Here is a 13,056-nt window from a genome sequence, read left to right as displayed (position 1 = left end):
TGCTTAGTCCTCATTCTCTTTTTCCTCTCCTTCTCTGATTAAAGGATGTATTTTTTAAACCTTTTCTCCATGACCTCCATGTCTATATGCCTTTTAAGTATTTTCTATCCTTTTCTATGCTGTGCTTCAATCTAGATATTTTTTAGTGCCCTCTTCTGCACTGTCTCATCTGCTGTGAGGTCCATTTACTGAATTCTTAATTTTAATTATTTTGTTTTCAGTTCTAGAACTTCCATTGGATTTGTTTTTTGTAGATTTCAGTTCTCAGATGAAACTTTCCGTCTTTTGACCTATTTTTTAAAACCTATTAATCAGAGTACCTTTAAGATCTGACAACTCCAACCTCTGGATCACCTGCGGCATCTGGTTCACCTGTGGATGGGTATTTCTAGTGTATATTTTTTATCTCGGTTTTCACTTGGTCCTGTTTCCTGACTGCACTAGTGAGTTTCAAATTAAAATATGAATATTATATATATATATAAATGATACTCTCTAGGTTGTGTTATCTTCCTTCAGGAAAGATTTAATTTTCTTCAGTCAGCCAGAGTATTGGCAGATCACCTTGGTCCAACTGAGGCTGGTGTCCTTCTGGTTTTCACCTACTTTTAGGGTATAGCCGTTCACAACCCTCAAGCAAGAAGATTGAGGTGTTTCCCAGGTCTCTCCTTGGAAGGCCCCGAATACCCTAGTACTGTGAGCCTGCCACATTCTTTGCTTAGTTCTTTTTTTTTTTTTTAAGATTTATTTATTTATTTCTCTCCCCTTCCCCCCACCCCGGTTGTCTGTTCTCTGTGTCTCTTTGCTGCATCTTCTTTGTCTGCTTCTGTTGTTGTCAGCGGCACAAGAATCTGTGTTTCTTTTTGTTGTGTCATCTTGTGTCAGATCTCCGTGTGTGCAGCACCATTCCTGGGCTTTTCGCGCTGGGCGGCTCTCCTTACAGAGTGCACTCCTTGCGTGTGGGGCTCCCCTATGCGAGGGACACCCCTGCGTGGCATGGCACTCCTTGCGCGCATCAGCACAGTGCATGGGCCAGCTCCACACAGGTCGAGGAGGCCCGGGGTTTGAACTGCAGACCTTCCATGTGGTAGATGGACGCTCTAACCACTGGGCCAAGTCCACCGCCCTCTGCTTAGTTCTTTGCAGCAGCTTTCTGCTCCGCTTGATTTCTGCTTAGCCGCATGATTTTGCTTGATATTTTGGTGTTTCCCTAGAGTCAGTACAACGTAGGAGTTGGCAAATGTCTTGCAGGGAAATTGCATGCAGAATGTCATGTAATGTGAATATCTCAATAAAACAGCTTAATAAATAAATAAATAATTGAGCAAGAGCAGCCAGAAATAGCAGCCATGTACGGCAGGGGAAACAGAGAGAGATTAAGAGGTGAAGAATTTTCTTGTTTATTTGTTTGTTTTTTGTTTATTACTATTGTCGAAGTAATGAAAATGCTCTAAGTGACAGATGCACAACTATGTGATTATACTGAATACCATTGATTGTATACCTTGGATGAATTGTATGCTTGCTTTGTTGACATGTATCAATCAAATTGATTTGTTTAGAAAAAAGTTAATTAGCTTTTGTAGTTCTTTTTGGTGGGAGAGTTAGGTCAGATTCTAGGGACTTCATCACAATGGCAAGCAGAGGTCTGCCTAATCTTTTTGATGAATAAATAGGTTTATGTGAAACTTCTTTAACCTTCACACTTAAATTGCTCCCCACTGCAAATACAGCAATGAACAAACTCCTCCCCAGGGCCCAAAGATCCTCATGTTGTATCCCCACCCACCGGCCTCCGCCCCTCCCCGACCTTCTCTCTTCATCTCCACCATAACTGTGCTCTGTCCACGCTGGTCTCCTTGTTTCTGGATCGCCCGATGATTTCCAACCTCAGGACTTTTTTGCATTGGCTCTCCCCTCAGTCTGGAAGTCTCTTTCCCCAGAGATCTGCATGATTTACTCTCTTACCTAGTTTCAGTCTCCTTTCAGTCACCAAGGTGGCCTTTCTTGACCACCTTCCCAATACTAGACCCTGCCTTCTCACAATTTCTTTTCTGCCTCACTCGGCTTTATTCTTCACAGCGTCTGTCATCACGCAGGATGTAGTACTTGTCTGCCTCCCCGGCCAGGCTCTGTGAAGCTAGAGCTCTGTGTTGGTCATGACGTAATCCCCAATGCTTAGCTTAGCGCCTGGGGTTCAAGAAATACTGAAGTCATAAATGCTACGTCGTGGGTGAACATCGTGGTGTTTTGTTTTGTTTTGTTTTTCAGTTCCCCAGATCAGGATAAGGCCAGGTGAGGCCGGGCCTGGGTGACCGAGTGGAGGTCAGGGCTCGCCCCCAGCGGGGCAAAGCTGCTGGGAGGAAGATGCTGACATTGGTCTGGGTTGGGATGGGGCAAGGGGCCTGTGGGGTTTTGATGGAGGGGAGGAGGGGAGGCACAGGGGAGACGGGCAGCCAATACCTCCCTTTCCTGCTCCTTCCTCTCTCGCTGGGTGGGCGCCGAGGTATGAACTCGGTGGTGCTGTGCACTGAGAGGGCTATGGGTGCCCTGCCTCCCCAGAACATTCCATAAGGTGGATACCAGAGGCTAATGAAGTCCTGGATACAAGCGGTAAAACCATAACGTTAATAGAGGACAATGTGGGGGAGCATTAAGAGGATGTCTTTAAGAAATTTTTGTTTTTTTATTTAGTTAATTTTTTTATTTTTAAAGAAGCTTTAGATTACATAAATGTTATACCAAAAATATAGGAGAAGGGAAGTGGATGTGGTTCAAATGATAGAGCTTCTGCCTACCATGTGGGAGGACCTGGGTTCGTTCCCTGGGGCCTCCTGGTGAAAGAGAAGAAGAGAAAGCACACCTGCTGGGCAAGCCAGTGCCCTGTGCGAGTGAGTCATGCAGCAAGATGATGACTCATCAAGAAAGACAAGGGGAGAGTCAAGGTGAAGCGCAGCAGAAATCAGGAACTGAGGTGGCACAATTGACAGGGAACCTCTCTCCCCATCAGAGGTCTCCAGGGTTGAATTCCAGCGAATCCTAGAGGAGAGAAAATAAGAAGAAAAGACAACACAGACAGCAAAAACAGCAGGGCGGGAGGAGGGGAAGGGAATAAATAATTAAATAAATCTTTAAAATTATATAGAGAGGGGAAGGGAGCAGATGTGGCTCAAGCAGTTAAGCACCCTCCTCCCACATGGGAGGTCTCAGGTTCGGTTCCTGGTGCCTCCTAAAGAAGATGAGCAGGCACAATGAGCAGACAATGAGCAGGAAAGTGGATGTGGATGAGGTAACTGGGCTCCCGCCTACCACACAGGAGGTCGCTGGTTCAGATCTCAGTGCCTCCTAAAAAAGATAGTGAGCTGGGAAGCAGATCTGGCCCAACGGATAGAGCGTCCACCCACCACATGGGAGGTCCAAGGTTTGATCCCCACGGCCTCCCGACCCATGTGGTGAGCTGGCCCATGCGCAGTGCTGATGCACACAAGGAGTGCCCTGCCATGCAGGGGTGTCCCCCGCATAGCGGAGTCCCACATGCAAGGAGTGCACCCCATAAGGAGAGCCACCCAGTGCGAAAAAAAAAACCAGTGAGTTGGTGTGACAGGCAGGCAAGGCAAGCTGACACAACAAGAGACACAAGAAGAAAAAACATAATGAGAGACATAACAAAGCAGGGAGCAGAGGTTCCTGGTGCCTCCTAAAGAAGACAGTGAGCTGACGCAACAAGATGAGGTAACCAGAGATGTGGGGAGGAAAAACCAAATGAGACACACCACAAAGCAGGGAGTGGAGGAGGCTCAAGTGATTAGACACCTCCCTCCCACATCAGAGGTTCCGGGTTTGGCTCCTGGTGCCTCCTAAATAAACAAGGAAGAGGAACAGACACAGCAAGTGAAAAACAACACGGGGGTGGGAAGAAATAAATAAAATAAATCATAATAAAAAAACAACAACAATAAGCAGACAATGACCAAAAAACAAACAGGCGGGGAGAGGTTGTGACTCAAGCAGCTGAGTGCCCTGCTTCCCACATGGGAAGTCCCCAGTTTGGTTCCTTGTCCCTCCCAAAGGAAAAACAGACAATGAACAGACAACAAGTAAAAAAATGAACAGACACTGAGCACAAAACACTGAGCAAAGAGATGAGGGAGCCATTTCAGTGGGGGGAAAAGATAGGATTCCCATATATCCCACTCCCTCCCCCTCCCACACTCTCCCCCATTAACAACATCTTTCATTAATGTGGTACATTTGTTAGAATTGATGAACACATATTGAAGCATTGCCACTAGCCATGGACTGTAGTTCATATTATAGTTTACACTTTGCACCGTAAAATTTTATAGTTTTGACAAAATGTGTAATGGCCTGTATCCACCATTGCAATGTTGTGCAGGGCAATTCCAGTGTCCCCATATGTGGCAATTTGGGATTACTAATGAATTCCAAAATAGATCTTGGATTGTGTTTGTGAACTGGTCTCTTCCTCTGGGCTTATTAGATTATATTGGATTCAGAGGTTTCACTTTTCCATGATTAAATAATGATTAATGCTTTGATTGGGCCACATCAGTAGGATGCTGGGTCCCCGTTCCCTTGGTGGGTGGGGACTCACAGAGAAACTGCACCTTAGAGAGAAGAGAGTGGAGTTTTTGACCTGGAGCCCTGGGAAGTAAGCAGCTGAGGATGCTTGCCTTGAGGAAGGAGAGCAGGCCCCGGGAAGAAAGACGAGCCATTCACCTGTTAGTCTACAGCTGGCCTTGTAGAGAGAACAGAGCAGCTGAACCCAAAGAGAAACCAGCCCTGGAAAGAGTGGACCCCAGGAAGCCTGAGCCCTGGCAGACGTCAGCAGCCATCCTGCTCCAACACGTGGCAACAGACTTTGACGAGGGAAGTAACTTATGCTTTATGGCCTGGTGACTGTAAGCTTCTACCCCAAATAAATACCCTTTATAAAATCCAGCAGGTTTCTGGTATTTTGCATCGGCACCCCTTTGGCTGACTAATACACCGTAGTACCCCACGTTACATCTATTCTTCCTACTCCCTCCCCTCAGAATCTCTGGTGGCCACTGCCTTTATATCAGTGATATAAGTTCTTCCATTGCTAGAATAATCGTAAATGCCCTTGTGTTCATTCCTTCTTCAGTCTTGAGGATTTTGGGATGGTGATGCCCATTCTGTTTCTGTGGAGAGGGGGCTTAGATCCCCAAGTAAGACCCACTGACAGCCGAATTCCTGAGCCTGCCTGCCTGCCTGTAGTGTCTGGCTGTCTCCAGAGCCCTCAGGAGCCCCGCTGTTTGAGGCACTGTTTACTGTGGCAGCCAGTGAGATCCTGCTGAGATGTGCATAAGCGTAATCTCTGCAATGACCTCCCAACTCACTTTGAAATCTCTTAGCCATAAAAACTCACTTGTATTTAATATTGCCCTCTTTGGTCAAGGTCTTTTTCCAAAGGCATCACTAGCTGGGACTTGGTAATAATCCCTTGACCCCAGAGAGGCTCATCCCGTGCCGGGGGCAGGGGGGATGTGGTGCATTTGTATTCTGAGTTTGGCTTAGAGAGGGGCTCCATTTGAGCAACGAGGAGGCTTTCAGAAGGTAGCTCTTGGGTAGTATATAATACTAGGTTAAGTTTCAATTTCCTGAGAAAAAGTTCGTAAGTACAACCATCAATATCAAAGACCTAGCGTAATGGTCTGTCCTCCTTCGATAGACACTGCCCATGTACTTAGAGGATTCTTGCCACTCTATTAGAGAATGTAGCAGGACTTCCCAGGATGGGAATTCAATATTCTTCGGGTATCGCGTGGGTCTCCACCCACTGAGACAATGCCCCATGACCACTTGAACATATTCATATGCCATAGAGGTATGCCCCAGGTGGCCCCCTCCCCACACTTCCCCCCGTCACCAACACCCTGCACCAGTGAGTCTCCCCTATCACAGCTGTGACCCTTCTGCAATCCAACCCCCTCCCCAAAGCAAAGCTAATAATAAGAAAATAAAAAATAATAAAATACAAAAATAGAAAGGATAAAAAATAAAGATTAAACAAAGTACAATAAGTTTTTTCAATGTTTCTTTCATCGCTGTAAGATCTGTTAACCTTTATGTACAATGACAATGTCTTCTGTATGTTCCCCCTGTATCTTATTATTATTATTATCTTCAAAGAAGCTTTAGGTTACAGAAAAGTCACATAAAATGTAGGGGATTCCCATATACGCAACCCCCTTCCCCTCTCCCCTAAAGAAAATTTCTAAAGGATGACCCTCAAGTCAAAAAATTAATTTCAATACATCTAAATTAAAGATTTCTTTTCATCACGGTTATGAGAAATGGTGGAGTGTGAGAAGTTATTTGCAACATCAAAAATCAACAAGGGAGAAGCAGATGTGACTCAGCGACTGAGCTCCTGCCTACCACATGGGAGGTCCGCGGTTTGGTTCCTGGTGCCTCCTAAAGAAGACAGCAAGTGGGTGTGACAGGCAGGCATGGCAAGCTGACTCAGCAAGATGACGCAACAAGAGACACAAGAAGAAAAACAGAATAAAAGATACAACAAAGCAGGGAATGGAGGTGCCTTAAGCAACTGGGCGCCTCCGTCCCACAGTGGAGGTCACAGGTTCAGTTCCTGGTGCCTCCTAAGGACACAGCATACAGCAAGTGCCAACAACGAGGGGGTGGGGAGAAATAAATAAATCTTTTTTGAAAAAATCAAGGGATTCAAAACGAGACTATTGAAGGAAGTCCTACAAATTGACAAGAAAAAGACAGCAACTCTAATGGGGAAAAAAATGGCATAGTCCATGAATCGGCAGTTCACTGAAGAGGAAATCCAGAAGGCCAACAGATACGAGAGGAGGAGCTCAAGAGATAGTAACCAGAGACAGTCCAATTAAAGCAACAGGAAACTACCCTTATTAGAAGGGTAAACAATAGGACATTGAATAATGCTACATCACTTAAGGTTTGGTCACAGAAACAGGACCACTATGAATGAAATAGTGGATCAATTATAACAGCTTTGTTGACAGGTAATTCACATACTACGTAATTCACCATTAAGGGGATTCAACTCAATGGCTTTTAGGATACTAACAGAGTTGTGCAACCATCACCACAATCAATTTTAGAACATTTTTTATCATCCCCAAAAGAAATCCCACATCTCTTAGCCATCACCCTCTCCATCCTCCCATCCCCCCCCCCCCCCCCCCCCCAGCCCTAGAGCTGTCTACTTTCTGTCTTTACAGATTTACCTGTTTTGGACATTTCACATAAACAGAATCCTATCACGTGGTTGTCTGGGACTGGCTTCTTTCCCTTAGCATCATGTTTTCAAGGTGATATAATGCGGTTATTAAATGGATTAGACTTCAGGCAATGGTGGGAGTTGGTTGAACAAGTCCATTGCCCTGCTCTTGGGAAGAGAAGATGGACAAGAAGTTGGACAAGCTGGAATCTAAGGGGATGAGCTGGAACCTGTGGTAATGAACTATACAATGACCTGCGTCAGTCTTGCTGCCTACATGCCTCCCGCTCCACCAGGCAGAAACCTGGAGAAAAACTGGCCCTCTCCCAATGGGGCTGAGATTTTGAGGAGTTGAAGGAAGGCTTGGGCTCTGCCCATGCCAGCAAGGTGAGCCAGCCGATGTGCAGGAGCTACAGCAGCCCCTAACCCTAGACCAGACCTCCACGGGCTAAGCCCGGTTGCTGCTTCCCTTGTCTTCCAAATCCCAATTTTTCCTGTGGCCAACCCGAAACCAAATCTATGCCGGGAAAGGAATTCTGGGAGATGCAGTTTCAGCTCAGCTAGGGTGATGCAGTACAAAAACACAACAGACACTGGGTGGTGTTAGTTTCTGGAATCCTCCTGAATTGCGGGAGTAGGCTGGTCTGGCCACCCTACTTCATCAAAATGGGCAGATGCATACCCTCCAACCCAGCAATTCTATTACTGGCTAGAGCTCAAAAAAATCCCTTTTCTCCGCCCTCTGGCCATAAGGGAACATATTCACAAATGTTTATTGCAGCATGGTTGTAATGTAGGAAATCACAGGCAAGTGAGGCGTGCAGGACGAAAGTGGAGGGACTAAATATGGTAGCTGTTGGCCCTGGACTCTTAGGCGGTGATGGACTGGAGGTCCCAATGCACGGGGGTGCGTGCGGGAACCCCTGCCCACCCCACTCCAGCAGAACGAGATATGTAAGACCAACGTAAATTGAAAATGCATGCCTAGAAAGAAATGAACACCTTTTGCAAGAATATTTACCGAAGATACACACTTAGCACAATACTTGGTGGTGGTGGGGAGGTGAAGGGGAGTGGGGCACGGGAGGACGACGTGTGGAAGACCAATCGAGTTCTGAGGGTCCCCAAGGTGACTGTCTCGCTTTTCTGGGAATTATCAAAAGGAGACTTTCCCCTAAAAGTAAGCCCTTGGTTTTGTTTATGTCTATTAAGCCACTCGAGGTGTCCCAAGTTGCTCTGTGGAGGGATGTAACGCTGCTTCCATTCTTCAAGGGCCAAGGCCAAGGCCAAGGCTGCATTCCCTCGGCACTCGGAACAGGAAAGGACCCAGCTCAGTCTTTCTGAGGGTGGATCATGAAGAGTCTAGGTAGGAACAAGAGATTCTTTGGGGAAGGGGGCAAAGTGGACAGAGCGAGATGGCCAGATGGGTCTGTGGGCTTCCCCGAAAGTCCTCGGGCCTGGCGTCAGTGGAGGTGACAGGCAAGGAGGACGGACAGAGGGACAAAGGGAGAAAGAGCTAGCTGGAGATGGAGTCAGCGTGTAATTGGAGTCAGGCTGTGCGCAGCGGCGGGTTGGGATGGGAACGAAGCCTGGAGACAAGGCAGGGGGTGCAGGGCCGGCGGCGGGCAGTGCCCACCCTCTAACTCCTGGGACCTGGGCACGTTATCCGGGTGGGCCCAGCCCAATCCCAGGGGCCCTTAAAAGCAGAGGACTGTCTCTAGCTGCAAGAGGTAGAGGAAGGCAGAGGAGAGATGCGTCGGAAGGGAAAGCCCAGGAGAGCCCAAGCATGAGAAGGCTTTGACGCACTGTTGCTGGCTCCAAGATGTGGGGTCTGCAGACGAGGGCCTCGAGGCATGAAGGGCGGCCCTGCCTGTCAGGTGGCAATGAACCAGGGGGCTGAAGGCACTTGCCAGGCGGCTGGGGAGAACCAGAGCGGAGGCCCAGGCAGGCTCTGCCTTACAGACCTGGGAGCTGTGCTGTTCTGAGTCACTGAGTTTCCGGTAATTTGTTACAGCGGCAAAAGGGAGAGGATAGACGGGCTGGAGGGGACAGTCGCTCCCTCAGAAGACTGTGTCTAAGGAGAACCCTGAGCCTGGAGGCCTTGGCAAGAACTGGCAGCGGCAGATGTCACAGCCAGGGCCTGTCGCTCTCGAGGCCCAAAGGAAATGGTGCCGTCAGATATAGGAAAACACTTTATTTCCATACGATACCGGGGGTGGGTACAGGCAGGCGCTCCCTGAACCCACCCCTATAGCTGCCGGGAGGGCCGGAGGATATACAGGAAGTGGGCCTTGCGGGCGGGCAGCTTGGCGTGGGGGGAGCCCTGGGCCCCTTCCTCCAGGACGTCCTCGCGGGAGCCCTCGCGCAGCCCGTCCCGGATGGCCTGCAGCCGGTGTCGCTTCTCGCTGAGCCAGCGGCCGCCCGCCTGGGTGTCCTGGTGGGACCGCCGCCGGGGCAGCTTCATGATCCAGAAGGCCAGCCGGGGGTGGGGCTCCACCACACGGACGCTGTCCCCCGACCTCTGGAGGGGCGCCAGGGCCGCCTCCTCCTCCACCTTGGGCACCTGAGAAGCAACACGGCGGCCTTCTCACGCTCCAAGCAGCACCCTGCGGTGCTCGGGCCCCACTGGCCCGTCATCCCACTTGGCCCACGACAGGGTCCACAAAGCACTTGGGCTGACCAGCGCTCGAGGGTGAAAAATCATCTGAGGTTTAGAGTACACTTTGGGATGGAAAACACTTTTTTTGGGGGGGGCAGGGGAGATTTCAAAGGGAGGTAACTCTAAGCACCCTAATGCCCTCGGGATTAGAGAGCACTTCAGGATGAAGTATTTGCGAGGTTCCGAGGGCATTTTGAAATACTCAGAGTGCTTTAACTCGTTAAGGAAAGGGGCGTGTGATCCTTGACTGACTTCCGGATCAGAAACAAAATCAGCCCTAAGGGGTGGTGTGGGCGGAGCTGGATTTCCAAAACCAACGGAAATGTATATTACATCTTGGCTACTCCAGGCACAGCCTTCGAGCAGGACCACAGCCTCTGCACCCGCGGGGCATGCTAATGCATGGGGCCCCACCCCACCCCGACCTGATCTTAGCAAGTTCAAGTCTGAGGAGTCCTGTAGGAAAAGATGGGTTTGATAGAAAGAGCGAATTCCGTGGGTGTGAGGAGGCTCCCGAGGTCACCTGGGGACCACCGTATCCCGAGGGGGGCTCAGCGGAAGGATGTGGGGGTGAGGTGTCCCAATGTTGGCAACTTCCTTTCACGTGCCTCAGAAATAAAAAGGTGAAAACAGACAAAGCGAATGTGGCCAGGTGGTAAGAGGAGGCAAACCTCGGTGAGTGGTTCTCAACCTGCGTCCAGAGACATTTTTGGTTGTTACAACTGGCCCGGGTGGGGTGTGCCACTTCCATCTAGTGGGGTAGGGGCCAGGGATACCCCAAAAAAACCCTACAATGCACAGGACAGGCCCCCACAATGAAGGATTATCGGCCCCCAAATGCCAAGGGTGCTGGAAAACCCAACTCTCTGGGAGAGGGGATACAGCTATTTATTGTACTAATATCACTGCCCCCGCCCCCAACTTTTCTGTAGCTTTGAGAGTTTTTAAAATAAAAAACTGGGGATGGGGGAGGGGTCACTTAGCTTTACCAAGCACTCCGGGATTCTTAAAGCTTTTTAGGCTTAAAATATGTATATACCCTGGCACTTCGCTTAGAGGCTTATGGAGGTGAGATACACCATGCACCTTGGAATTAAAATATTGCAGTTTGAAGTTTACAAGTTGAGGCTCACACAGCCCTCTGGGATTTTCTAAAGGGCGGGATGTCCTCGAGGCAGTAAGCCTCCGGCTTAGGCCCTTTTGACAGATGAGAGTCAACTTCCCTTCCTCTCCTCTGAACTACAGGAAAGGTCGGGCCTGGCCGCCCTGGGGGCCAGCTCTCACCTTCCAGTCACCCTCCAAGCTCCCGTCTACAGGTTCGATGGAGGCCACCACCTTCTCGGAGATCACCATCTCTCCCGTCTTGTTGTCAGTCACCTGGGAGGACAGCAGGGGAGAGTGAGAACAAACCCGCCTCCCTCCTCCGCCCTCCTCCCCTCCTGCCCCATGCGGCAGCATGAGGAGTCGTGGCGAGCCTCCAGGAGGGACCGCCTGGCCCAGACACCTTGTCGATCCGGCGGTGGCTGGAGACGGTGCTGTTGCCCAGCTGCCGCTCCTGCTTCTCCTCCTGGTGGTAGTTCCTCGGGAGGCCCCGGAAGTCCATGGGGGCAGAGAAGAAGCTGTCCATGCTTCGGAACAGGTCATCCTGCGGCCAGCGGAGGGGCTGGTGAGGGCTGGACCACAGAGCCCCCCCCAACCCCAGCAGCCCCGCCTGGACACCCCAGGCCGGGGCCCCCTTTTCCCTGTCCCTTGCTCCGCCCTCTTCCTTCTCTGACCTCTGACACTCGGGCCTAACCAGTCCACTCCTGCCCCCAACCCCCCTCTGCCCTCCCCCCGTGCTCTTGACTCGGGCCCTGTCCCTCTGTCCTCTGTCCCCTGTCCCATTACCTTCCTATCTCTGCCCTCGTCTGTCCTGCTGCTTCAGCCTCGCCATCCTTCTCTCTCCCTGTCCGTCTCCTTTCCCGTCTGTCCCACCCTCTCTTCCTACCTCTCGGTCGCTCCTGCCCCCCTTTCTGTCGCCCTGCCTCTTTCTCTTCCTGTCTGTCCCCTCTGCCAAGATCCGTCCCCCAGTCAGTCTCCCTAAACTCCTTCTATCCCTCGTCTGCCCCGTCCCTCTTCCCACCACCCCCGCCCCGCTCACTCTCAGGAAGAGCCGGGTGAAGCCTTGGAGCAGACTCTGAAGGCCGAGAAATCCCGAGGCGTTTTCCTGGGCTTCCGCATCGTGGATTGGGGCTGCAGCAGAGGGGGGCACCGGGGCAGAGGGGAGCAGCAGCAGCAGGACCAGCGGGTGCCACATGGCCGGGAGGGCGGGGAGCCTGAGGCCAGGGTGAGCGGTCAGAGGCCCCGCCCCGGCCCCGGCCCGCCCCGCAGGACAATGATCCCCCAAGCAGTCCGCCTCTTCCACGCCCTCCCTTTTCCACCGGACACCGCCTCCCGCCGATGTACGGCCCCTCGCCAGGCATCACTCCTCGCCCCGGCACCCCCTTCCCGCACTCCAGCCCCACCTTTCTTCCAGGCACCCCCTTCCCGCACGCCAGCCCCGCACCTTTCTTCCAGGCACCCCCTTCCCGCACGCCAGCCCCGCACCTTTCTTCCAGGCACCCCCTTCCCGCACGCCAGCCCCGCACCTTTCTTCCAGGCACCCCCTTCCCGCACGCCAGCCCCGCACCTTTCTTCCAGGCACCCCCTTCCCGCACGCCAGCCCCGCACCTTTCTTCCAGGCACCCCCTTCCCGCACGCCAGCCCCGCACCTTTCTTCCAGGCATCCCCCTCCCGCTCGCCAGCCCCGCACCTTTCTTCCAGGCACCCCCTTCCCGCACGCCAGCTCCGCACCTTTCTTCCAGGCACCCCCTTCCCGCACGCCAGCCCCGCACCTTTCTTCCACTCGCACCTCCTCCCTTCTGCCAGGCTCCGCCCCTCCGCCCGGGCCCGGCTCCTCTGGGCTCTGCCTCCCCCAAATCTCGGCCTTCACCTTAGCCTAGGCTCACCCCAGGCCCTCGTCCCTCACCTTCGCCCAGGCCCCGTCCCGCCTCCTCGGCCCCGCCCTTGTGCCAGACCGCAGCCGGGCCGCGCACTCCGGGACTCCGGCCGTCGACCGACTGTTAAGTCCAAACGGGTCTGGTCTCGAGCCCAGGCGGTA

The 13,056-nt window shown here is 51.6% G+C and overlaps 1 protein-coding gene across 1 annotated transcript; it reads right to left on the bottom strand.

The window, feature by feature from the left end:
* Positions 1 to 9,437: 9,437 nt before the first annotated feature.
* DKKL1 (dickkopf like acrosomal protein 1) lies at positions 9,438 to 13,056 on the bottom strand. Its single transcript, XM_004472619.5, has 5 exons — positions 12,925 to 13,056; positions 12,058 to 12,232; positions 11,422 to 11,562; positions 11,202 to 11,294; positions 9,438 to 9,821 (listed from the first exon to the last, which is right to left on the bottom strand). Exons 2-5 carry the CDS (start codon positions 12,211 to 12,213, stop codon positions 9,507 to 9,509), a joined length of 705 nt encoding a protein of 234 aa, XP_004472676.1. The 5' UTR covers positions 12,214 to 12,232; positions 12,925 to 13,056; the 3' UTR covers positions 9,438 to 9,506.

This window comes from Dasypus novemcinctus, chromosome 18 (assembly GCF_030445035.2).
Source record: "Dasypus novemcinctus isolate mDasNov1 chromosome 18, mDasNov1.1.hap2, whole genome shotgun sequence".
Lineage (NCBI taxonomy): Eukaryota > Metazoa > Chordata > Mammalia > Cingulata > Dasypodidae > Dasypus > Dasypus novemcinctus.
This window is presented reverse-complemented; position numbering and strand designations above follow the sequence as displayed.

What these genes read in the sequence shown, in the direction of transcription:
- DKKL1 (XM_004472619.5), bottom strand. Translation starts at nt 12,213, where the DNA reads ATGTGGCACCCGCTGGTCCTGCTGCTGCTGCTCCCCTCTGCCCCGGTG. An exon ending in GCCACCGCCGGATCGACAAG is followed by an intron (nt 11,295 to 11,421) that starts GTGTCTGGGCCA and finishes CTGTCCTCCCAG; the next exon opens with GTGACTGACAACAAGACGGG. An exon ending in GCTTGGAGGGTGACTGGAAG is followed by an intron (nt 9,822 to 11,201) that starts GTGAGAGCTGGC and finishes GTTGCTTCTCAG; the next exon opens with GTGCCCAAGGTGGAGGAGGA.